General features: G+C 46.0%; 2 protein-coding genes across 2 annotated transcripts; one reads left to right on the top strand and one right to left on the bottom strand.

Annotated features, from left to right (window-relative positions):
• The first annotated feature begins 5,028 nt into the window (after positions 1-5,028).
• RNF207 (ring finger protein 207) lies at positions 5,029-16,844 on the top strand. The gene is made up of 18 exons (XM_070956336.1): positions 5,029-5,501; positions 7,645-7,835; positions 8,181-8,310; positions 8,682-8,826; positions 9,720-9,801; positions 10,127-10,202; positions 11,012-11,137; positions 11,242-11,288; positions 11,786-11,858; positions 11,984-12,052; positions 12,234-12,302; positions 13,175-13,296; positions 13,976-14,168; positions 14,744-14,929; positions 15,028-15,079; positions 15,225-15,342; positions 16,153-16,242; positions 16,547-16,844. The coding sequence occupies exons 2-18, from the start codon at positions 7,645-7,647 to the stop codon at positions 16,737-16,739; spliced, it is 1,962 nt and encodes a 653-aa protein (XP_070812437.1). The 5' UTR covers positions 5,029-5,501; the 3' UTR covers positions 16,740-16,844.
• An 876-nt stretch (positions 16,845-17,720) lies between these two features.
• On the bottom strand, positions 17,721-22,665 carry ICMT (isoprenylcysteine carboxyl methyltransferase). The gene is made up of 5 exons (XM_070956348.1): positions 22,437-22,665; positions 21,453-21,541; positions 20,482-20,651; positions 19,469-19,686; positions 17,721-19,155 (listed from the first exon to the last, which is right to left on the bottom strand). Exons 1-5 carry the CDS (start codon positions 22,647-22,649, stop codon positions 18,973-18,975), a joined length of 873 nt encoding a protein of 290 aa, XP_070812449.1. The 5' UTR covers positions 22,650-22,665; the 3' UTR covers positions 17,721-18,972.
• Between the last annotated feature and the right edge of the window lie 240 nt (positions 22,666-22,905).

Raw genomic sequence — 22,905 nt, 5'->3', positions numbered from 1 at the left:
GATGATGGATGGATAGATAGATAGAAGATACAGACAGACAGATGAATGGATAGAATAGATAGACGGCTAGAGAAAGAGAGAAAGAGAGAGAATGGATGGATGCATAAATAGATGATGATAGATAGATAGATAATGATAGATAGATAAATAGATAATGATGAAGATAGATAGATAGATAGATAGATAGATAGATAGATAGATAGATAGATAGATAGATAGAAGATACAGACAGACAGATAGGATAGACAGAGAAAGAGAGAGAGAGAGAGAATGGATGGATGAATGGATAAAGAGATGATAGACAGACAGATAGATAGAAGATACAGATGGACAAACGGACAGACAGACAGAATAGATAGATGGATAGAGAAAGAGAGGAAGAGAGAGAATGGATGGATGAATGGATAAATAGATGATAGATGATAGATAGATAGATAGGCAGGAAGGCAGGCAGGCAGGCAGACAAATGATGGATGGATGGATGGATAGATGAGACAGACAGACTAACAGATAGAATAGATAGACAGACAGAGAGAGAGAGAGAGAAAGAGAGAATGGATGGATAAATAGAGGATAGAAAAGAATTAGAATGGAATGGAATGGAAGGGAAGGGAAGGGAAGGGAAGAGAAGAGAAGAGAAGAGAAGAGAAGAGAAGAGGAGAAGAGAAGAGAAGAGAAGAGAAGAGAAGAGAAGAGAAGAGAAGAGAAGAGAAGAGAAGAGAAGAGAAGAGAAGAGAAGAGAAGAGAAGAGAAGAGAAGAGAATTCTTTATTGGCAAAGTGATTGGACACACAAGGAATTTGTCTTTGGTGCATATGCTCTCAGTATACATAAAAAGACAAGATACAAAGATAGATAGATGATGGATAGATAGATAGATAGATAGATAGATAGATAGATAGATAGATAATAGATAGAAAAATCCAGAGGGTCTCAGAAGGGACCCTCCCTAGTTTCTTGGGCTGTGAAGGCGAGGGAGGGGGGAGGGAAAGAGGGGCTTTGAGGCTTTCTGTCCATATAACCTTCCAATCAAAATCTGATTTCCACTCCTGGCTGATGGCCCTTATCTGATCTACCTGGCATGGCAGACAAGAAGGAGTTTCTCTTTAGCTGCTGAGAACCTGCCCGCCTGCCAAGGGGAAGGTGCCTTAGATACCCCCTCAGGGCAGGGAGAAGAATCTCGCTTGGCCTCCGGTTGACGCCTCCTTCTTTCTTCACTGGAGCTCCAGGAAAATTCCTGAGCCTTTTTGTCAGGCTGTGACCAGTTTCTCCTTTCAGCAAAGAAAAAAAAACCTGTGAGATTTTTTTTTTAAAGGCTGGCATTTTCATGAACCTTCCCAGGGAACCATCCTGTAAAGTTTAAAAGTTTTTAAAAAGTTTTTAAAAAGTTTTTAAAAAGTTTTTAAAAAGTTTTTAAAAAGTTTTTAAAAAGTTTTTAAAAAGTTTTTTAAAAGTTTTTAAAAAGTTGTTAAAGTTTCTCTTAAGTTTTAAAGAAAGCATTTTAAAGTTAGTTTTTAAAAAGTTTTAAAGTTTCAAAAGCTTTTAGAGTTTTAAAAAAGTTTTTAAAAAGTATTTTTTAAAGTTTTAAAGAAAGCGTTTTAAAGTTACAGCTTTAAAGAAGTTTTAAAGCTTTCCAAAGGTTTTCTTTTTTTAAGTTTTCAAGCCTTTAGAAGAGGTTCAATGTTTTTTTAAAAAAAGTTTGCTCATCAGAAAGTCGCAAAAGGGGATCCCTCGACTTCAGGACAATGCAAACATCATAAATATGAATCAATTGCAAAGGGTCTGAATGTTGTGTCTCGTGACTGTAGGGATGCTGCAATCCCGGTCATAAGTGCGAAAAACGGTCCCAAGTCACTTCTTTGTGGTGGTGTAATTTCGAATGGCCACTAAACAAACAGTTGTAAGTTGAGAACTACCTGTACTTTGCAGAGCTGATAAACTGAGACACAAACCTTGGTTGCTTTGCAGAGGGACGTGTTACCCCAAGAAGCAAGATGTGGCTTAATGGTGGTTTAATCATAGCTGTCTAATGCTGGCTTTTGAGAAACTCTATCTCCGTATCTCTTTGGAAACCACGAGGGCTAGAAACTTAGCTTTGCCCAAGGTAGAAGGCAGGATATCTAGAGTGGAGTCCTAGAGGTCATCTAGTCCAACCTGCAACTTTGAGCAAGGGGGTTGGGCTAGAAAACCTCCGAGGTCCCTTCAACGCTTCTGTGTGTTTCTACATCAATCAAGCCAAGGTGGTAGCATCTCCTTGTGGTTTTCTTTTTTTCCCTGACCTTGGGGAAACCGAGTCACGTGCCCGAGCCGCAACACGCAAGCCAGCCAGCCGCCCGGACTTGTTCCACACAAATCCTGTGCTCAGCTCAGCCACCCACATGGCTCGCGGCGGGGTGAATAAGCAGTTTCGCTGAGTGGTTACAGAGACCGGGCGAGGCCTCCGAGCTCTGGGGAACCTGGCACCCGTCAGCCGTGTGCTCCTGCCTGAAAAGCGTGGGAAAAACAGCCCTTTTTGCCTTCCGTGGGGCTGGGCGGAGGTCTCTCTGGGGTGGCCCCAGGCAAACAATGTGCTCGCCGTTCCTGGGAGAGAGTTATGGGGCTCCGATCCAAGGCCTCGGGCATCCCGCTTGGAAAAGGGATTTACCCACAGCTCAGAAATGGGTGCAAGGAATTGTTTGCAGAGTTTCTCTGGGTGGGTTTTTTGTTATTTTTTTTTTGTTATTTTGGCATTCGCACCCGCCTGCATTTTTGTCCTTTTCTTAATTCATTCTGAAATTAGCAAAAAAAAAAAAAAAAAAAAAAAAAAAAATTCCCGGATGGAAATAGGTTGGTTTGGCTCCTTTTGGGATTTTCCAATTCTGATTTTTCCAGCCGGAGACTCCACAATGAAAAATTTTCAGGCTGGTTTGAAGAGTTTTTTGCCGATTCTTAGAAGTGTGTTGGGCCAGAGAGTGCACAAAACATGGTCGGTTTGTTAAGGGAAGCACACAAGGCTGGTGATGTCAGGGAAAGAAAAGATGGAGAAATTACAAACGGAAGGATGGATCGGATGGGGGGAAGAAACACCGAAAGAATCTCTTGTGGGTTTTGGCATGAAGGTGGAATAAAAAGCTACGAAGGTTGGAGTTTAAATCTGAGAAGAGGAAGGAAGGCTAGATGGGAGAAAAGAAGGGGAGGGAGGGAGGGAGGAAGGAAGGAAGGATGGAAAGAAAAAAGAAGAGAAAATGAAGGGAGGGAAGATAGAAGGGAGGGAGGGAGGAATAAAGGAAGGAGGAGTGAGGGAGGAAGGGAGAAAGGAAGGTTGGAAAGAAAAAAGAAGAGAAAATGAAAGGAGGGGGGATAAAAGGAGGGAGGAAGGAATAAAGGAAGGAGGAGTGAGGGAGGAAGGGAGAAAGGAAAGGAAAGGAAAGGAAAGAAGGAAGAGAGAAGGAAGAAAAAATGAAGGGAGGGAGGATAGGAGGGAGGGAGAGAAATGATAGATGGGAGAGAGGAAGGGAGGAAGGAAGACTTGAAAAAAAGAAAGGATGGGAAGAACGAAGAAAGGAAAAAAAAGAGAGAAAAGGAAGAAAAAAGAAGGAACGAAGGAAGAACGGAACGAAGGAAGGAGGGAAAAGCGGGACAGAAGAAGGAAGGGAGGGAAGGGGGATAGAGGGAGAGAAATGAAATAAGGAAGGAAAAGAGGGATAGAAGAAAGGAAGGATTACAGAATGAAGGAAATGTAAAAAAGAATGGAACGAAGCGGGTGAGATGAAAGGAGAGAACTGAAACGAGAAACTGAAATGCAGAGATTTGCAAACACTTACAAAGCAAGAAAAATAAACAGGGATTTTTGCACAGGCCCAACCTCCAACACAGGAGGGGGGGGGGGAACCTTCCTTCTCCCCCCCACCCCGAGAGTCACTGCCCTTCCAAAGCCGGATGCAGGGCTCCCCACCCCACCCCACCCCACCCGGTGGCTGCCCTGGGTGCCAGCTGCTTCCCACCAGAGGCGGGAGGAGGTATGCGCCCTGCAGCCCGAGAACGTCTCCTCAGCCCCGAGGGCAAGGGCCGGCTCCCAGTTTCGATCTGGCTGCAGCCCAGCAGGTGCCATGAATCACCCGGGCTTCCTCCAGCTTCTCCACCTGTCTCCGGGGAGTGTGGCAATCCCCACTGCTCTTGTTTGCCAAAGACGCGAGACGTGGGAATTGGCAACGGAGAGGCCAGGCTCACGGCTGCGGCCTTGCCTGGGTGGGTGGGTGGGTGGGGGGTAGAGAATAGAGGAAAGTGCCCGGGGGCAGGAGGAGGAGAGCCAGCTTACCATTTGTGAAAGTCACCCCTGGTTTCTCTCAGGAGGAACTACTGCATCCTTGCACAATACAAGTAACTGGGCGGATCATAATCCAAGAAAAGTTATACGGAAGGGGCAAAAAAAGGACATCGAGATGGACATTGAACCAAGAAATATTAAAAGAAAAGGAATGTATTCAATTCATGGAAAGGGAACCAGATTTTTTTCTTTAAAGAGAACAGAAAAGAAGACACACACCATTACAAAATGTATGGGATCCAGATAAAGCATATATTAGAGGATCAGCGATAACATTGTAGAGGAAAACAGAATAGAAAGAAGAAACAAAATCAAAGGACATTAGAAGAAGACAAGACATTAGAGATAGAATTACAAAGGGACAGATAGAGATAGAAAGAGATAGATAGATAGGGAGAGAGAGAGAGAGAAATTAGAAAGACAGACAGGAGAGATGACACACAGACACACAAAGGGCAGAAATCTTGGCTCATAAGCTTCAATCAAAGGAAATATCACACCCCAGTGTACACTTTGGGGTTGGTCTAGATGACCTCTGGGGGGGTCTCTCCATCTTCTCCAAGCCGAACTGATGAATCGGGTGGCCTTACGCGCTTCAAAGCTCAGAGCTTCCTCATCTGCAGGGCTTCTCAGACCCAAAAGGAATCGGATGCCTTTCCAGAGATTAAACATTGCATGATCTGACCTTGGATGGTCCTTGACCAGGAGGGGGGGAGGGGGGTGGGCTTGGCCAGCCCAGCCCACCACCAACGGTTTGGCTTTCCTTAAAAAACGCTTCGGTGACAGCAGAGGACGAGATCCGAACACGGCTCGGGAACCCCTCCAAGTGGGGGGAGAAAACACCCCCCCTTCTCAGTCCATGTCGGAGGCTGCCTTTCGTCCTTCTGCAAGACTCTTTCTCAACTCTGCCTGGTTTTTAATTTTTAAATTTGGGAAGGGCCCCTTCCTGCAGGGGGGAAATTCTCTTTGGCCCTCCAGGCTTTAGCCCAGTAGAATTTATTTATTATTATTATTTTTTTTAAAAAAAACCCTATGATAACCCTTGAAGATATGTTGATTTGTCCTTTCAGAGCTGGGCTGGCCAGCTAAAAGCAGCAGAGCTTTTGAACAGAAGTGGGGGAAAAAAATCCCCTGGATCGAAGGGCGAAAAAGGAGGCAAGGATTCACGGAAAAAGAGGCGGAAGCCAAAATTAAAAGTAAGCGGTTTTGACATTTTTCCTGATGCAGAGAAGACTTCGGGCTTTTAGCTCTCCACGGCTCGGTGGGAGTTGGGTTGAGATGAGAGGAGGGTATTTTTATCCTGCCTTCATTGTTGTTTTTATAAATAACTCCAGGCAGCCAAGGTGTTGGGCTGATGCCAAAAATGATCCCCAGAGAAATTGAGGGGGGTCTGTGTGGCCAGGGAGGGAGAAAAGATTTGGAAATCTTCGGTTAGTTTTTGCAGTTAAAAATGCAAACGTAAGAGCGTCCTTCCTTCCTTCCTTCCCTCCATTCCTCTCTTCCTTTCTTTTCTATCCAACCCTCCTTCTATCCTCTCTCCTCCCTCCCTTTGTCATTTTTTTCATTTCTCCTTTTTCCTTTTTTCCTCCCTCCCTCCCTCTCCTTTCTTCCTTCCTTCCTTTTTGCTCCCTCCCTCCCTTTCTCTCCTTCTTTCTTCTCTTTCTCCTTCCTTCCTTCATTGCTCCCTTCCTCCTTCCCTTTCTGAACTCTACCAACAGAGGCCGCTATGGAAGTGAGCAAACTTTCATTCTGAACATTTTTACGGGGGGAAACTCTTGAAATATCCATCCGAATATTTTCTTTAGAAAGAGTTTTGTGTTCCCAATCCCCATATCTTCCATCAATAGAAAAGGGGAGGCAACTAATTAAGCCCCTTTTAGAGAGGGATGGAAATTCCCCGATAGCCACCAGGACAAATAAGAATAACCCGGTGCTCACAAACAAAAACAATCCATAAATACGCCTGTCCTTTGCAAGAAGCTATAAATAAACTGGGGTTATATTTGTGCGAGAGATGCCGAAATGCAGAGGTAATCCTTAGCTCGTACAGGCCAAGTTTACAGCTGTGCTTCGTCACAAAAGACACAAACGAAACAACAGAAAACTTTTGCGAGTCCCAGAAATTTCTCAGCCCAGGAGGCTGCCTGTCGCCTCTCTGCATGAGTTACTGTTCTGGGATGGGTTTTTTTCTACACAGTTCAGAGACACTCCGGGCAGGCTCCTGGCCATTCCCACGGATGCTCTCAAAAATCAGGCAGATTATGTTTGATTTATTAATTCCCTTTATTGATCTACACAGTTCGGCTGCTTTGCAACACAGATTTTCCCGAAGCGGTGATGGTTTTGGAACGAAACGCCCAGTCCACTGTTGGAAATACAGGACATCGATAAAATAAAATATAAATACAAACTAAGCTATAAACTAGACTGTAATATAAACTCAACTAAACTATAATACAAACTAAATTATAAGCTAAAGTAAACTAAACTAGAAATGATAAAGTCTGAACATCCAGTTGACTGTGCGATGAATGAAAAATAAAACTATAATAGAATAAAATAAAGAAAAATAAAATAATAATAATAATAAAATAACGTCCTGAGGACTGTGTGATGAACCAAAAATGAAACTATAATAAAGTAAAATAAAATAAAATAATAATAATAATAATAATAATAATAAAATAAAGTGTGAACATCCTGATGACTGTGTGATGAACCAAAAATGAAACTATAATAAAATAAAACAAAGTAAAATAATAATAATAATAATAATAATAATAGTACCTAGGATGCTAGCAGCAACCCATATCTACCATCAGCGCTGGTCAATATTTGTGACACATTTTTAAATGTTCAGTTGACTGAGTTTCATGTTTAATGAATAAAAGAGATGATGATGATGATGATGATGATGATGATGATAATAATAATAATAATAATAATAATAATAATAATAATAGTACCTAGGATGCTAGCAGCAACCCATATCTACCATCAGCGCTGGTCAATATTTGTGACACATTTTTAAATGTTCAGTTGACTGAGTTTCATGTTTAATGAATAAAAGAGATGATGATGATGATGATGATGATGATGATGATGATGATGATGATGATAATAATAATAATAATAATAATAATAATAATAATAATAATAGTATAAAGTGTGAATATCCTGATGACTGTGTAATGAATCAGAAATAAAATAAAATGAGATAAAATAATAAAATTTAAAAAAAATATAAAATAAATCTGCAGATGTCAGGGTGACACAGGTCTCCGCGGCTAGACAGCAAAAGCAATTCAGCTCCTCCGGTGTTTTTCTCCCGGCCTCCAGATGTCGGGTGGGATCTTCACCCCCTTGGAGAACCTGTGCGAACTCAACAACGCCAACTGCCACCCGCTGGTGTGCTTCCTGTGCCACGAACAGTACCAGCACCCCTGCCTCCTGGATTGTTACCACAACTTCTGCGCCAGCTGCCTGCGGGGACGAGCCACCGACAGCCGCCTGGCGTGTCCCCTGTGCGGGTAAGGACGGCCTCCCTGGCTTTGTGACTGCCTTAGGGTTGGGGTAGATGACCTCCAGGGCCCCTTCCCGCTCTAGGATCCCGCTTTCTACATTTGGCAAAGCTAAGTTTGTAGTCCTCATGGTTTCTGTGGAGGGAGATAGGAGGAGTTTCTCGAAACTCAATAGATTAGAGAGCTCCGATAAGTGGACGGCTGCAAATGATTGTCCAGCCTCTTCTTGAAAACCTTCCACCACCTCTGGATTTAATCATGGTTTGTCACGGTTTTTAACCATGGTTTGTCACGGTTAGCAGCTCCTTGAGCTGAAAAGATCTTACTTTAGACCAGGTTGTGTCTTCCTTGCAGCTACCAGTCCGTCGTGAAGGGGAACGGTCTCCCCCCTGAAGACCAGCTGCTCAAATTCCTGGTGGACAGCTCTGGAGACTACGAAGAAGGCGTCCTGTGTGCGAATTGTGACCTGCAAAGCACGAAGCAGGTAAGACGAGATGCGATCCGGCCTCCGACCAGGTTGGGCAAGTCCCATCCAGAAGCATTTGCAGGGATGAAAGGTTTTTGCCCACCAGGCTTACAGGATCGTAGAGTGGTGGGTGAGGAGGGGCCCCTGAAGGTCATCTAGGCCAACCCTCTAGGCATGCAGGATGGGGAATTCTGGGAGTTGAAGTCCACCCACTTTCAAATGGCTAAGCTTGAGAGACGCAGCAATAGAGCACCCCTGTGCCGGAGCAGTCTATCTTAGCAATGGCTGCTCTAATTACTTCCAAGAGCCCCTTCCCAGCCTCCTTCTCTGACCACACCTGTCTCTCCTCCTCCAACACCCATCATCCCCTCCCGTTGCCGTTTCCGAAGGAGCTGGACGCCATGTACTTCTGCAACACTTGCAGCCAGCCGCTGTGTGCCAAGTGCCGCGAAGAGACCCACAAGGCCAGGATGTTCTCCCGCCACGAGATCGTCTCGCTGAGCAAACGGGCGAAGGAGGTCCATAAGAAATGCCGTACGTGCTCAGAGGCTATGTTCTCATGCATGACCCTTCACCCTCGCCCCCAAACAGGCCAAGCCCGACTTCTTTGCAGCAAAAATACAGCAGAAAAGAACCAAAAGAATTATAAAATCGCAGAACTGCGGAATCATCGAATCGGAATCCTAGAATTGTAGAGTCGCACAATCATAGAATCAGAATCGTAAAATCGTAGAATCATGGAATCGTAAAACTGTAGATTCACAGGCTCAGAATCATAGAACTGTAAAATCGTAGAATCATAAAATCATAAAATCACAAGAATGATAGAATCAGAATCATAGAATTGCAAAATCATAAAATCACAAGAATGATAGAACCAGAATCATAGAATTGTAGAATCATAGAACCAGAATCATAGAATTGTAAAATCGTAGATTCATAAAAATCATAAGAATATAGAACCAGAATCATAGAACTGTAGAATCATAAGAATCAGAATCATAGAATTGTAGAATCAGAATCGTAGAATCATAGAATCTCAATCATGGAATTATAGAATTGTAGAATCATAAAAACATAATCACAGAACTGAAGAATTGTAGAATCATAGAACGAGAATCATAAACAGGGCTAGAAGGGAACTCTGAAGGTCTTCTAGTCCAACCCCTCGCCCAAGGCAGGAGTTGTTATAACTTATAATTCATTCTTATTTTTGTTCATTTTTTTCCCCACATTTTGCTTCCCATATCCTCCATCTACGATCTGCAAATGGAATCTGAATTCTCCCTTGAATTTGCAGCCAAAACAAAAAATTCATTTGACGCTCGGTTCTTCTTCTTTTCCGAGGCTCCAATTTTACAATATGATTTTGGGGGGGGCTGCAACCCAGAATTATAAATCCTGCTGTTGTTTTCTCTCTTTCCCAGCTCTCCACGAGGAATTGTACATCATGTTCTCCACGGAGAAAAAATCCATGCTTTGCATTAACTGTTTCCGGGATATGCCTGTGTAAGTTTGCAATTTTTCAGAATCAACCTCTGTCAAAAAAGCATTTTAAGGGCTTTTAATTTGAACTTAATTTAATTTAATAGAAGGTCTCTCCAGTTCCAGTAAGAAAAAAACCCCCATCATTTTGCATCATTTAGATTTAGAAACATGTACAGGAAGTCCTTGATTTATGACCGTTAATTGAGATTTGTATTTTAGTTGTAAGCCTGACGGTGTATAGAGTTAGCCAGGGGAACCTCCCGACACTTGATAAAAGAGACTTTTTAAGAGCAGCATGCTGCCCACCCAAAAAATACCTAAAAAGCACATAATTCCTCTCCTCCAGGGAGAGCCGAGCTCATTGCATCGATATTGAGACGGCCTACATGCGGGGTTGTGAGAAACTGGACCAGGCTGTGATGGTAAGTGGGAAGGATTTGAGAAATATCTCTGGGGCTGAAAACGGCTTTTATTCGCCAAACTTCCTGCCTCTATTTCTGAAGTTTTAGAGCCGGAGGTTAGAGGTGACTTTGGAGAGCATCTAGTCCAGCCTCTGGCTAGTGAGGGAAGGATGTGGCACAATGGGGATTAGCCCACGCTGGGACCACGCGTGGAAAATCGGTTGGATGTCTTTGTCCTTCCTTCCTTTCTCCCTGGTTTTCCTTCCTTCCATCCTTCTTTCCTCCCTCCTTCCTTAATACCTTTCCTTCCATCTCCATCTCCTTCTGCCTTTTCTTCTTTCCTTCCTTCCCTTTTCCTTCTTTCCTTGCTTGCTTGCTTCCTTTTCTTCCTTCATTTTTTCCTTTCTTTCCTCTCTCCCCCTTTCCTTCCTTTTCCAATTGTTCTCTCCTCCCTCCCACTCCTGGCCCTTTTCCTTCTTCCTTCCTTTTTCCTCCCTGCCTCGGTATCTCTCCATTCCTTCCTCCCTTTCTCCTCCCTCCGTCTCTCTCCGTTCCTCCCTCCCTCTTTCTTTCCTTCTTCCCTCCCTTTTCCTTCCTTCCTTCCTTCCCGTCTCTTTACATTCCTCCTTCCCTCTTTCTCCTTCCTTTCTTCCTCCCTCCCCCACCCTCCGTGATCGCCAGGGCTTCCCTCCCTTATGAGAAAAAATTTCCAAACGGGGCCCTTTTTTGAAAAATTCACCCTGGCCTGCTCCGAAGGGCTGGCTCCCTGTAAAGATCCGGGGAAGGTACTTGAAGGCAGCCGTGTCCCACGCGTGTCCGTTGCGTGCCAGGCGGTGAAGGAGCTGCAGACGTCCACCCGCGAGGCCATCGTCCTGCTCAAGGCCATGATTGAGGAGGTCCGGAACAGCGCAGACGAGGAGTCGTCGGCCATCAACGCCCTCTTCAGCAGCATGCAGGTGAGACGGGCCCACTGGTGGCCAACACTGCAGGGCCTCCCTGTGGCCAACACTGCAGGGCTGCCAGCCCTGCCCAATTCCTCGTTTGCGTTTCCTTCTCCTAGGAGAAACTGGCCGAAAGGAAGAAGACCCTCCTAAAAGCTGTGCAGAGGTAAAAGTTTGCACCCGGGGAGACCCGGACAGCGACCTCTATGGAGGTAGTCCTCCACTTATGACCGTCTGTTGAGTGATCGTTCGACGTGGCAGCAGCACTGAAAAAAAAAAAGAGACTTAGGTTTTTCACCCTTACGACCGTTGCTGTTGTGGTGTCCTTGCGGTTACGTGATCAAAACGCTCGGCAACGGACTTACGACGGTCGCAGTGCTCCCCCCCCCGGGGTCACGTAGGTCCCCCTTTTTGCGACTGGTCGTTAAGTCTCTTTTTTCCAGCACTGCTGCAATGATTCTCAAACACACGGGTTTGCTACGGACGTTGTAACTGCGAGGACCAGGGGTTGGGGTTAGGGGTTGGAATGGATGACCTCCCGGTGTCCCTTCCCATTCTACCTTTCCCTGCTTCTCTTCTGCTCCCTCTCTGCTGCAGAGGTCTCTCTTTTTGAGAGAAAAACAGCCTGAAAATGGCTTTTTTTTAAAAAAAAATCATTTCTAGCCAGTACGAAGAAAAGGAGAAAGCTTTTAAGGAACAGCTGGCTCACCTGGCTTCTTTGTTGCCAACCCTCCAGGTAAGGGTAGACCAATTTCCTCTTCCCCCCCATGAAGCCCCCCTTGCCTCTTCCCCTTTTGCAACCCCTTTAATTTCCTTTCTTTTTTTTTTGGGTGCAAAACGACACCTGTTTTCTGACTTTAGGTGCACCTGGTAACCTGTTCTGCGTTTCTCAGCTCGGCCAACAAAGCCGAATTCCTGGATTTGGGCTACGTAAGTCGAACTTCCGGATTCACTTAACAACCCTGCGGCTCGCTCAACAACGGCAGTGATTTCACTTAGCAACGGTGGCCAGAAAAAGGGTGTAAAAGAGGGTGGGGGGGGGCAAACTCACTCAACCAATTTCTCACTTAGCCTCCTAAATCGTTGGTTGAGTGGCTGCTTTTCATTCCAGCAACTCATGGAACGCCTGCAAAGGATTGTCAAACAGCCCCATCGCTTGAGGCCCTCCCAAACTAGCAAGGTGAGATAAACCTGGATGCTGTGGATAAACCCTGATAATTGGTTTATTGAGAGAGGAGATAAGCTAACAGGCCTGTCTGAGCAAAATTCTGGCCCTCCCTCCATTTTCCTCCCTCTCTCCCTTTTTTTCCTCCCTCCCTCTTCTTTCCTTTCCTTTTCCTTCATCCCTCTCTCTTCTTTCCTTCCTCCTTCTTTCCTTCCTCCCTCCTTTCCTCCCTGCCTCCCTTTTTCTTTCCTTCCCCCCTCCCATTTCCTTCCTTTCTTCCTTCCTTTTCCTCCCTCCCTCCTTTCCTCCCTTTTTCTTTCCTCCCTTTTCCTTCCTTTCTTCTTTCCTTTTCCTCCTTCCCTCTTCTTCCTTTTCTCCCTTTTTCTTTCCTTCCTTTCTTCCTTCCTTTTCCTCCCTCCCTCTTTCCTTCCTCCATTTTTTCTTCTCTCTCTCTCTCCCCTTTCCTCCCTCCCTCTTCTTTCCTTCCTTCCTCCTTTTTCTTTCCTCCCTCCCTTCACTTTCCTTCCTTTCTTCTTTCCTTTTCCTCCTTCCCTCTTCTTCCTTTCCTCCCTTTTTCTTTCCTTCCTTTTCCTCCCTCCCTCTTTTCTTTCCTCCCTCCCTTTTTTCTTCTCTCCCTCTCTCCCTTTTCCTCCCTCCCTCTTCTTTCCTTCCTTCCTCCTTTTTCTTTCCTCCCTCCCTTCACTTTCCTTCCTTTCTTCTTTCCTTTTCCTCCTTCCCTCTTCTTCCTTTCCTCCCTTTTTCTTTCCTTCCTTTTCCTCCCTCCCTCTTTTCTTTCCTTCCTCCCTTTTTTCTTCTCTCCCTCTCTCCCTTTTCCTCCCTCCCTCTTCTTTCCTTCCTTCCTTTTTCTTTCCTCCCTTCCATTCCAGATCAACAGCGAATACCGGGCTGAGTTTGCCCACTGCCTGGAGCCCTTGCTGCCCTTGTCCCCGCGCCGGTCAGTGGTGGGCCCTACAGGAGCCATCGGACCCGGCCTGAGCAACAGCAACATGTACGTCTCTTGTTCAATGGGCAACCTAGAGGTCACTTAGTCTTAGCCCATTGCAACAGCTGGACCTGGCTGCATCATCTCAGCTTCCTCCTTATTGGCTAGCTAGGCACCCGGCTGAAGTCGGGACTGGCCAGCGGTGGCAGCCACTCAAGTTGTAGGGGGGAGGGTCTTCTCTCCCCCCCCAACTAGGAAGTCTTGGGTAGCCGCTCTCTTCAATCATCTCTTTTGCTTGGAGGACTAAGTCAGCCAGTTAGTGGAGTTGGGACCATCCAGGACTTCTTTAACGATGGCTGGACTTCAACTCCCAGAATTCCCCAGCCGTCTACCTGTCCCAGGTACTTGGGAAGGACTCAAAGAGGTGGAAAAAAAACCCTCCTAAATCTGATCTGAAGTGTCCAATTCTGCAACCAACCATAATACAGGCGGTCCTCGACTTAACAAGTTTGTTTAGTGACCGCTCAAAGTTTACAACGGCACTGAAAAAAGTCACTTAAGAGCCGTTTTTCACACTTACAACCGTAGCGGCATCACGGGATCAAAATTCAGAGGCTCGGCAACTGGCATGGACTTATGACAGTTGCAGTGTCCCAGGCTTGCCGAGACTTTGCTCGCCAAACTGTCTTTCCACTTGCTTCCTGATTTTTCCAAGAAAATAATCTCCATTTTTCCTGGCTTCTAGGATGTCTGGGGGTCCCGGATCCAAGACCCTCTTAGTGGCCGGCTGTTCGTCGTCCCATGAAAAAATGCCCCTGCCTGGATCGCCGGTAAGGAAGGCCACGATGCACCGATACATCAGCACCAAAGTCCTCTTAGCCGAAGGGAGAGAGACTCCGTTTACCGACCACTGTCGGGACTACGAGAACATGTATCGGGTAAGGATGGCGGGACTGGGGAAACCCCGCTTCCGTTTGATGGGTGTTCGCCTCCTTCGCTTAACGACCGCCGCAAGAAAGGTTGTAAAACCAGTCACGATAACTTAACGATCCATCGCGGCTTACGAGGTTCGATTACAATCATTAAATCAAGGACTGCCTGTACAAAAAGTGAAGAAAAGTATGGAAGTAGTCCTCAATTTACGGCCGTTTGTTTAACGACGTTACCACAGCGCTGAAAAATGACTTGGAGCCAGTCCTCGCACTTATGACGGTTGCACCACCATGGTGACCTGATCCAAATTTCAGGTAGCATCCTGGAGGGGGGTGGGGTGTCATGTGATCACCCATTTGTGACCTTCCCAGCTGGGAAGGGACCTCAGAGGTCATCTAGTCCAACCCGCTGCTTAAAATGACAGATTTTATACGATCCCACTCAAATGGCTCGTCTTGAAATCCTCCAGCAATGGGAGCACTGAACTTGGGGAGTCTTAAATTAAAATAAATCATTGAAATCCAGCGAATTTTACCGGGTTGGCTTTCCCGCCCCTTCCTCACGCCGTGTCCCTCGACAGGCGCTACAGACCGAGATTCAGAGCTTGAAGGACCAAGTGCAGGAACTTCACCGCGACCTCACCAAGCATCACTCCCTGATCAAGACGGAGAACATGGGTGAAATCCTGCAGAAATCCCTCCAGATGGACGTCCAAATTGCGTCCGAATTCTCCTCGGTGGAGATGAGACGGACCGAGTTTGAAGAGGTACTCCATCCCGTCTTTTTTAATTCCCTTCGTGGCAACTCTCGAACTCACCGCACTGGCTGAATTCTCTCCCTTCCCTTGCTCTCTTCTCGTCGTAGACCTGGGAGGAAACCTACCAGAGGGTGGCCAACGAGCAGGAGATTTACGAAGGTGAGGGTCTGTCTGGAGCCCCTGGGGAAGGGCAGAGGGCCCCTTCCTCTTGGACAGAGGTTCCTCTGAGCGCGTGCAGAGTTGGGGGTGGGGGAGGGAAGGGCGGGTGGCTTTCCAGGAAGGAAACTCGGCTTCTCTCGTCCAGCCCAGCTCCATGACCTGCTGCAGCTGAGACAGGAGAACAACTACCTGACGGCCATCACCAAGCAGATCGCTCCCTACGTCCGCTCCATCGCCAGGGTCAAGCAGCGGCTGGAGCCCAGGTGAGGAGACACCTCCCCCTCCCCCACCGGGCTTATCGATCAATTAATCAATAAACTCAGCTCCTGGGCCATGGCTGGTGGTCTGGCCTGACTCCACCCCTCCTTTCTGCTTCCTTTCCTTTCCTTCTTTCTTCTCTCTCCTTTCCTTTCCCCCTTCCTTCTCTCCTGCCGTCCTTTGCTCCCTTCTCTCTTTTGCTCCTTCCTTCTCATTTCTTCTGTCTCGTCCTTTCCTTCCTTCTCTCCCTTCCTATCCTTCACTTTTCCTTTCCTCCCTTTCCTTGTCCTTTCCTCCTTCTCTCCCTTCCTATCCTTCTTCATTCCTTTCCTTTCCTTCCTTCTTTCCTCCTTCCCTTCCGTCTTTTCCTCTTCTCTCCTTCCTTTCCTTCTTTCCTCCTCCTTCCCTCCTATCCTTCTTCACTCCTTTACTTTCCCTTCCTTCTCCTTCCATCCTTTCCCTTCCTTGTCCTTCCTTCTCTCCTTTCCTCCTTCCCTTCCTTCCGCTTCCCTTCCCTTTTCTCCCTCCTGCATGCCTGCATCCATCCATCCATCTCTTATTTTTTCTTTCTCTCATTTTTTCTTTTTCTCTTTCCTCTTACTTTCATTCTTCCCCCTCGCCCCTCTTCCTCATTCTCCATTAATTCAAGGATCAGAGCCCCCACTGCAAATGCCCCCCTCCCTCCGCATCAATTGTGGCACCCACCTCACCCACTCATTCCGGTGGTCTTTGGGAGTTCTTGGGGGGGGGGTCTTTTCCGGCCCGGTGGGAATCTCCCCTGGGGTTCACTCGGACCTCCCCCTTCCGTTTTGCAGGTTCCAGGAGTGGAAAGAGAAAACGGATCAGCCGGAGAGCCTGCTCAAAATCTACGAAGACGGACTCCTCCCTGCCGAGGCTCCACCCAGGTAATCGGTTGATCCGAGGGAATCCATGAATCCTGTCCATGCTTTATTTGAAACACACAGGCAGTCCTCGACTTACAACCACCACCGAGCCCGAAATTTCCATGGCTAAGCGAGACAGTCGTTGAGTTGAGTTTGGCCCCAACTTACCACCATTCTTGCCACTGTCGCTAAGTGAATCACTGCAGTCTTTCAGTTAGCAACACGGCCGTTAAGCGAATCGGGCTTCCCGCCTTGACTACCTATATTTGGCTTGATTCTTTCCTCGTCTTTTTCTTTCTCCCTTTCTGCGAAACAATCTCGGTAGCACCGGCAAAGAGCGGGCACCTAAACCAGAAGCGCAGATGCTCAGCCCGGCCGCCACGGACCCGCAGCCGAAAAGCACCGAGGGCTTCAAAAACAAGTCGAAAATCAGGGCCGAGACCCTCTCGGAGCCCACCGGAGCCCCAGCGAGTCTAAGCAAGGAAGGAGACCTGGAGACGCAGCTTCTTTTGCATTGAGGGTGCAAAATTTTCCTTTTGGGAGGGGACAAAAATATATATATATATCTATTTATCTATCTATCTGTGCCTATTATTCCGTGAATGCTGAAGGCTTTACGTCTAAATTGCACGCATTTTATTTTGCGTGGTGGATGGAACGCGCATCTAGGAGTCGTAACCCCAAATTTTACACAACGGTGCCTCTCCTTTTTTAGCTGCTTTGCCGACCCTCGTCCAAGCGCGGGCATTAAAAATTAAATGATTTAATAGAAGTTCTCTATTCTCTAGTAGTCAGATGGTTTGCTGATGATTACAGGTGCTGCAACGCATTTTTTTGGGAGGGGGGCAAATTTTTTTCCTGGCCTTGCTAGACAATTTGCGACGTAAGATTTTGAAACAGCGTTTTTGCAATTTAGAAAATCTTACAGCCGGTGGATCCGGTCTTAAAACGTCTCCCCATCTGCTCGACTTCTTGGTTCTGCTGCTAAAATTAAATTAGCCTTGCGTTTTTGGATTACGGTATTAAGATTTCCCAAGCCAAGGTTGACCTGATCTCCTTTGTTAAGAGAGCTTTCTAATTCCCATCTGGCATTTTCCAGTTGCAAGACATTATATATATATATATATATATTTCTTTCGTTTTTGTCATCCTTGCAACCCAACTGGGAAAAAAAAAAGCAAGAAAGGAAAGTGAAAAAGCGAAAAGTTAATATTAGAATTAGTAAAAACAAACAAACAAACAAACACCTTAAAATTGCTTCCTCTTGCAAGTTTCCCCATCACAAAAAAAGTTTCACCCTCCACAGGAGCGCCCCCCCCACTTCCCTTCATTTCAAACGTACCCCGGGCATCATTAAGTGAGACAGACGGTGGGTGTCTATTAAAAACTCTATTGCAACGGACTGCGCTAAAATCTATTCAAGCGATAATTTTGCTAGCTTTTAACCTCTCCGGATTATAACCGCCGCGAACAGAATAACCAAAAAAGAAAAGAAAAAAAAAAGGTAATAAATTTATCTTTGGTTTGTAACTGGAACAGAACCGCGCTATAGGAAAAGTTTGAGGAAGAAAAGGACGATGCATTCAGTTTTTACCAAGTTGTGTCTGTGCAAAGTTAGAAAACAATTTCGCCATGGCCTTTTATGGAAACGAAATGTTGAAATGAACAAGTTAATGAAATTAAAACGGAAAAAGAGAAATGGGGGTTCCAGGAACAGCAAGGAATGTTGAAACCCTCTGCAGAGAGAGTAAAAAAAGCCAAAATGATGATAAAATATTTTTTTAAAAAAACAAGGAAGGAAACGGGTGTAGAAATCGACACACGTCAGCTTTGCCATCGAAGTTTTGCATAAGTGATGAGGAAAAAAAATTCCTTCCCCCCCCCCCCCACAAAAAATTCTCTTTTTTGGGTGGGAGACCAAAATTATTGCAGGCAGTTAGAGGGGAAGAAAAAAAAAAAAAAAGAAGAGATTTTATGCTGCAAATCAGCTGGATGCGAATTTTATAACTTATAAAATTAATAATTTTCCCAAAAGAGTTTTAAGATCAGGCTTCAAACGGCTGGGTGCGAATTTCACAACTTATATAAAAATTAATTTATATTTTTTTACAAAAGATTTTAAGATCAGGCTTCAAACAGCGTTAAGCGGCCGTAAGAAGGGCAAAGGGGAAAAGATCAAGATTTTCATGATTTTTGGGGGGTGGGGGGGCGGAAATATAATCTGTGGGAATTTTTTTTCTCAGTAATCTTTTGATCCAGGCTGGGATTCAAACTCGGGGCGAGATGCAAACGACAAATAGCAAATTTTCTCTTTTTTTAAAAAACAAAAAGGAAAATTAGACTTATGGCTCGGTCGGAGAACTCTAGGCAGCCCCGTAAATCCTCCAACGAAAGTATTTTTTTTTTTAAAGGAACCTCTAGAGTAGGGGTCTCCAACCTTGGCAACATTAAAGACTTGTGGACTTCAACTCCCAGAATTCCTCAGTCAGCTTTGCTCTCTCCGCTCCCTTTCTCTGCAATCTCTCCGCTCTAGACAGTGGAAGAAAAGAAACAGGCATGGATGGCTGAGGAATTCTGGAAGTTGAAGTCCACAAGTCTTAAAATGTTGCTAAGGTTGGAGACCCTTGCTCTAGAGTTTTTCGAGCCCTCTGCACGTGCTCAGAGGCTTTTCCAAAGGCTTAGCAAAAACCGAGGCAGGACATACCCTCCCCCCCCCCGATGCCAGTGTTAAGTGAAGGGGTGTCTCGTGTCTCAAAGTTCGATTTTGAAGCCGCGGATAAAGGGGAGTCCGGAGGGCACCTTCTTCTTATAGGCTAAATATTCTTCTCCGAAAAAGTGGATCAGGGCCCGTTCTTCCTCTTCCACCCGGTCGCGGAAAAAACGCCAGGAAACCAGGGTGTAGCCGATCAGGCAGACGGGGTTGCAGAGAAGTACCTGGGAGTGAGAAAAACGAGGAGAAAAAAAATGGGTTTTTTTGGGGGGAGATTCTCTTCCGGATTGGCATCCTTGAGTGTGGTGGCCCGCCAGCGGATCTGGCAGCAGATTCGGACAGTGAGAAGGTTGGGGAGGAACATGGCCCAGTCCTGGAGCTTGAATCGAGACTCATTATTTAATTAGGGCATCCGTAGGAACCCTAACATCGTCGTAACTTCGGACAGTCACTAAACAAACAGTTGTTAAGTCAAGGACCCCCTGCAATCCATTTGTTAAAGGAATCCCGATTTTTTTTATGGCGAATTGACCTTACCTGAGTTCCGACGCTCCAGGAAAACCACCCGACGTACGAAGGGTGCCGACACCAGCCATACACGCCCCGCGTCACCAGCCGGTGCGACTCCGCTTTCTCGTTCTGGACGATGTGGTTGAAATTCGAGCCGGCGGTCAGCATGGCCGCTTTGCGTAAGATGTCGCCCAACACGACCATCAGCAGCCCGGCGGAGCTGAGCCAAGACACCTGCTTCATTTCTGTAAAACAGAGATGGGCGTTTCAAAAAAAAACAAAAAACGGGCCTCGACTTACAACAGTCCGTTTAGTGGCCGCTCAGAGTTAAAAATGGCAGAGAAGGGGCTTTGCAGATTTGGAAAACGGAGGGAAAGTGTTTTGTTATCTTGTTGGTGTATCTCTCTCTCTCTCTATTTATCTATCATCTGTCATCCTATCTTCTGTCTGTCTCTATTTATCTATCATCCATCCATCCATTTTCATCTGTCCGTCCATCTACTTACCTACCTATCATGTCTGTCTGTCTGTCTGTCTGTCTATCTATCTATCTATCATCTCTCTCTTTCATTATCTATCTATCTATCTATCTATCTATCTATCTATCTATCTATCTATCTCTATCATCTCTCTCTCTCTTTCATTATCTATCATCTATCTATCTATTTATCTATCTATCTATCTATCTTTTATCTCTCTCTCTCTTTCATTATCTATCATCTATCTATCTATCTATCTATCTATCTATCTATCTATCTTTTATCTATCATCTCTCTCTCTCTTTCATTATCTATCATCTATCTATCTATTTATCTATCTATCTACCTATCTTTTATCTATCTCTCTCTTTCATTATCTATCATCTATCTATCTATCTATCTATCTATCTATCTATCTATCTATCTATCTTTTATCTATCTATCTCTCTCTCTCTCTTTCATTATCTATCATCCATCTATCTATCTATCTATCTATCTATCTATCTATCTATCTATCTATCTATCTTTTATCTATCTATCATGATAAATTCAAGTGTTCACCTGGGAAAATGAATTTTTCCACGGTGAACTCGATCCACGAGGAAAGAGCGGCCATGTTATATTCGAAGCTGTGGTTGAGCAGGAAGGAATCCAGAGACAGGCTACGGGGGTTGTTGACTGCCGTGACCAAATATTCTGAATAATGGAACAGAGACAACGAACACATGTACCTGCAGAGAGAGACAAAGAAAGTGATGCACAATTGAGAAAATAAATCTGTTTTAAACTTCAAGAAAGTTCCCCCCCCCAAAAAAAACAGTAAGGTTTTCCTGTATTGTCAACAATAAGGATCAGCAAAGAATCAACCAGACTTTATTAAAATCTAGTTTGAGTATCACGAGTTATTTATTTATTTATTAAATTTGTTTGCCGTCAGTCTTGTTGCAAGGCGACCCAGAACAGTTTCGTTTAGTGTCGATTTATGACACGTTGATGTTTCTTATCCAGACACAAAGCCTGTGTGATAATCATAATAATCATTTTGTTATTTGGATGTTATTTGGATGCTATTTAGATGTTATAACACCCACTTGGCTCAAGTTTCCTTGTGCTTATAACACCAATTTGCAGTAACAGATAAGCACAAATGTATTTTTTTTTTTATTACAGATAGTCCTCGACTTACCATCCTAGACTTGAAAGTTTCAAAGAGAAAGGGATCTTAAGAGACTATAGAATCCTAGGGCAGGAAGGGACCTTGGAGATCTTCTAATCCAGCTCCATGCCCAAGGCAGGAATCCTAGACTGTGAGGTTATTTAGTCCAACTGCCCCCCTGAACAGTGCAGGAATCCCCAAAACAGTGGAGAATCCTACATTGGAACATTTGAAAGGGATCTCTGAGGTCATCTAGTCAAATCCCCAGGTATCCTTGCCCCCTCACAAAAAAAAAAAAAAGAGCAGATAATTTTTGACAGGAATGTTCGGAAGGGACCCGTGAGGTCATCTAGTCCCCAAAAATGGTTATTCTTACCAGCCAAAATGTTTCCAGGAAGACTGCCTGAAGCTGAGCAGCAGGCCGCATCCGAATGCGAAGCCCAGGAAACAGGCCCGGATTGCTATCTGCAAGAAAGAGGCAGACAAGGATGGTGAGCTGGGGGGAGGCAGGCTGCTATGGCACCGGTAGAGTTACTTGGGGCAGCTGGTGGGAGGGACTGCAGGCAAGGGGGCTGCCTTCAGTCAACACTACATGCCTCAAATTTGGCGATTCAGCTTCTTTGGTCTAGCCAAGTTGTACAGTCCTTGACTTACAACGTGTACAGGCAGTCCTTGATTTGTGACCACCATTGAGCTGAACATTTCTATTGCAAAGTGTTAAGGACTTTTACGACCTCTCTGGCCACATTTAAATGAATATTGCAATCATTATAAAAAAGAGGGATCCCATGACCCCAGGGGCAACTGCAGCTGTCATAAGTACGAGACAGTTGCCAAGCGTCTGATCATGTGACCGCAGGGGATGCTGCAACGGTTGCTAAGTGTGAAAAACGGTCATATTTAGAAGGGACCTCAGAGATCATCTAGCCCAACCCCCTCCTCTGCCCAGTGCAGGAATCCCCCAAAAGACGAAAGAGAATCCTAGTCTAGAACATTTAGAAGGTCTCTGTGAGGTTATCAAGCCCAACCCCCCCCTTCCCCCAGTGCAGGAATCCCTTTTAACAAGCAGAATCCTAAACTGGAATATTTGAAAGGGGCCACCGAGGTCATCTAGTCCAACCCCCGGGAGTTAAGCTAAACCAAAATTAAGCCCCCCCCCAATTTAAGTTCTGACCCCCCCATGTCGGGGTTGCGAAGCCTGGAGTCAAAGGAACCCTCTGTACATGCTCAGGAGCCCTTCCCTCCCATTCCAAGGCAAAGAATCCATTCAGGCAGGAAGCAGCAGAGAAAAAGATGCTCCTAAGCCCCGCCCCTCCGAGGACCAGGGGGCGTGGCCTCGCGGCCTAGCCCCGCCCCTCACCTGGTACATCCCGCCCGGCGCTCGGCCCCAGGCCAATAGGAGCGTCGCGTTGGCGCCGGCGACGTGGAGGGCCAGCGCGGCTCGGCCTTGGAAGCCGGCCCGGAGCAGAAGCGGCACGGCGGCCACCACGGAGCCGCCCAGCAAGAAGGCGGCCAGGCTGGTGCGCGCCTCGGCCCCGCGGAGCCAGCCCGCCCTCCGCTGCTCGCCAGCCATGGCGGACGGCCCGAGGCCCGCCCCGCCCCGCTCTCGCGAGACTTGCCGCGCGAGCGGGGCGGGGCCGGCCCGCCCGCAAGCCTCGCGAGACTCCTCCGTAGAGTCGAGATCGCAGAGATATGAAAAGGGTAGAGGTGTCCGCGCGGGGGGGGCTTCTTTCATTCATCCAAGCTTCTCCTGGAGAGCCGGAAGGTAGAGATAAAGAAAAAAAAATGTAGAGCTACGAAAAGTGTAGAGCAGCCCAAGGGCTGTTTCT

The sequence above is a fragment of the Pituophis catenifer genome, unplaced genomic scaffold (assembly GCF_029215685.1).
Source record: "Pituophis catenifer annectens isolate HBS135680 unplaced genomic scaffold, rPitCat1.0.hap2 SCAF_18, whole genome shotgun sequence".
NCBI lineage: Eukaryota > Metazoa > Chordata > Lepidosauria > Squamata > Colubridae > Pituophis > Pituophis catenifer.
The sequence above is the reverse complement of the archived record's forward strand: the minus strand, read 5'-3'. Positions and strand labels throughout refer to the sequence as shown.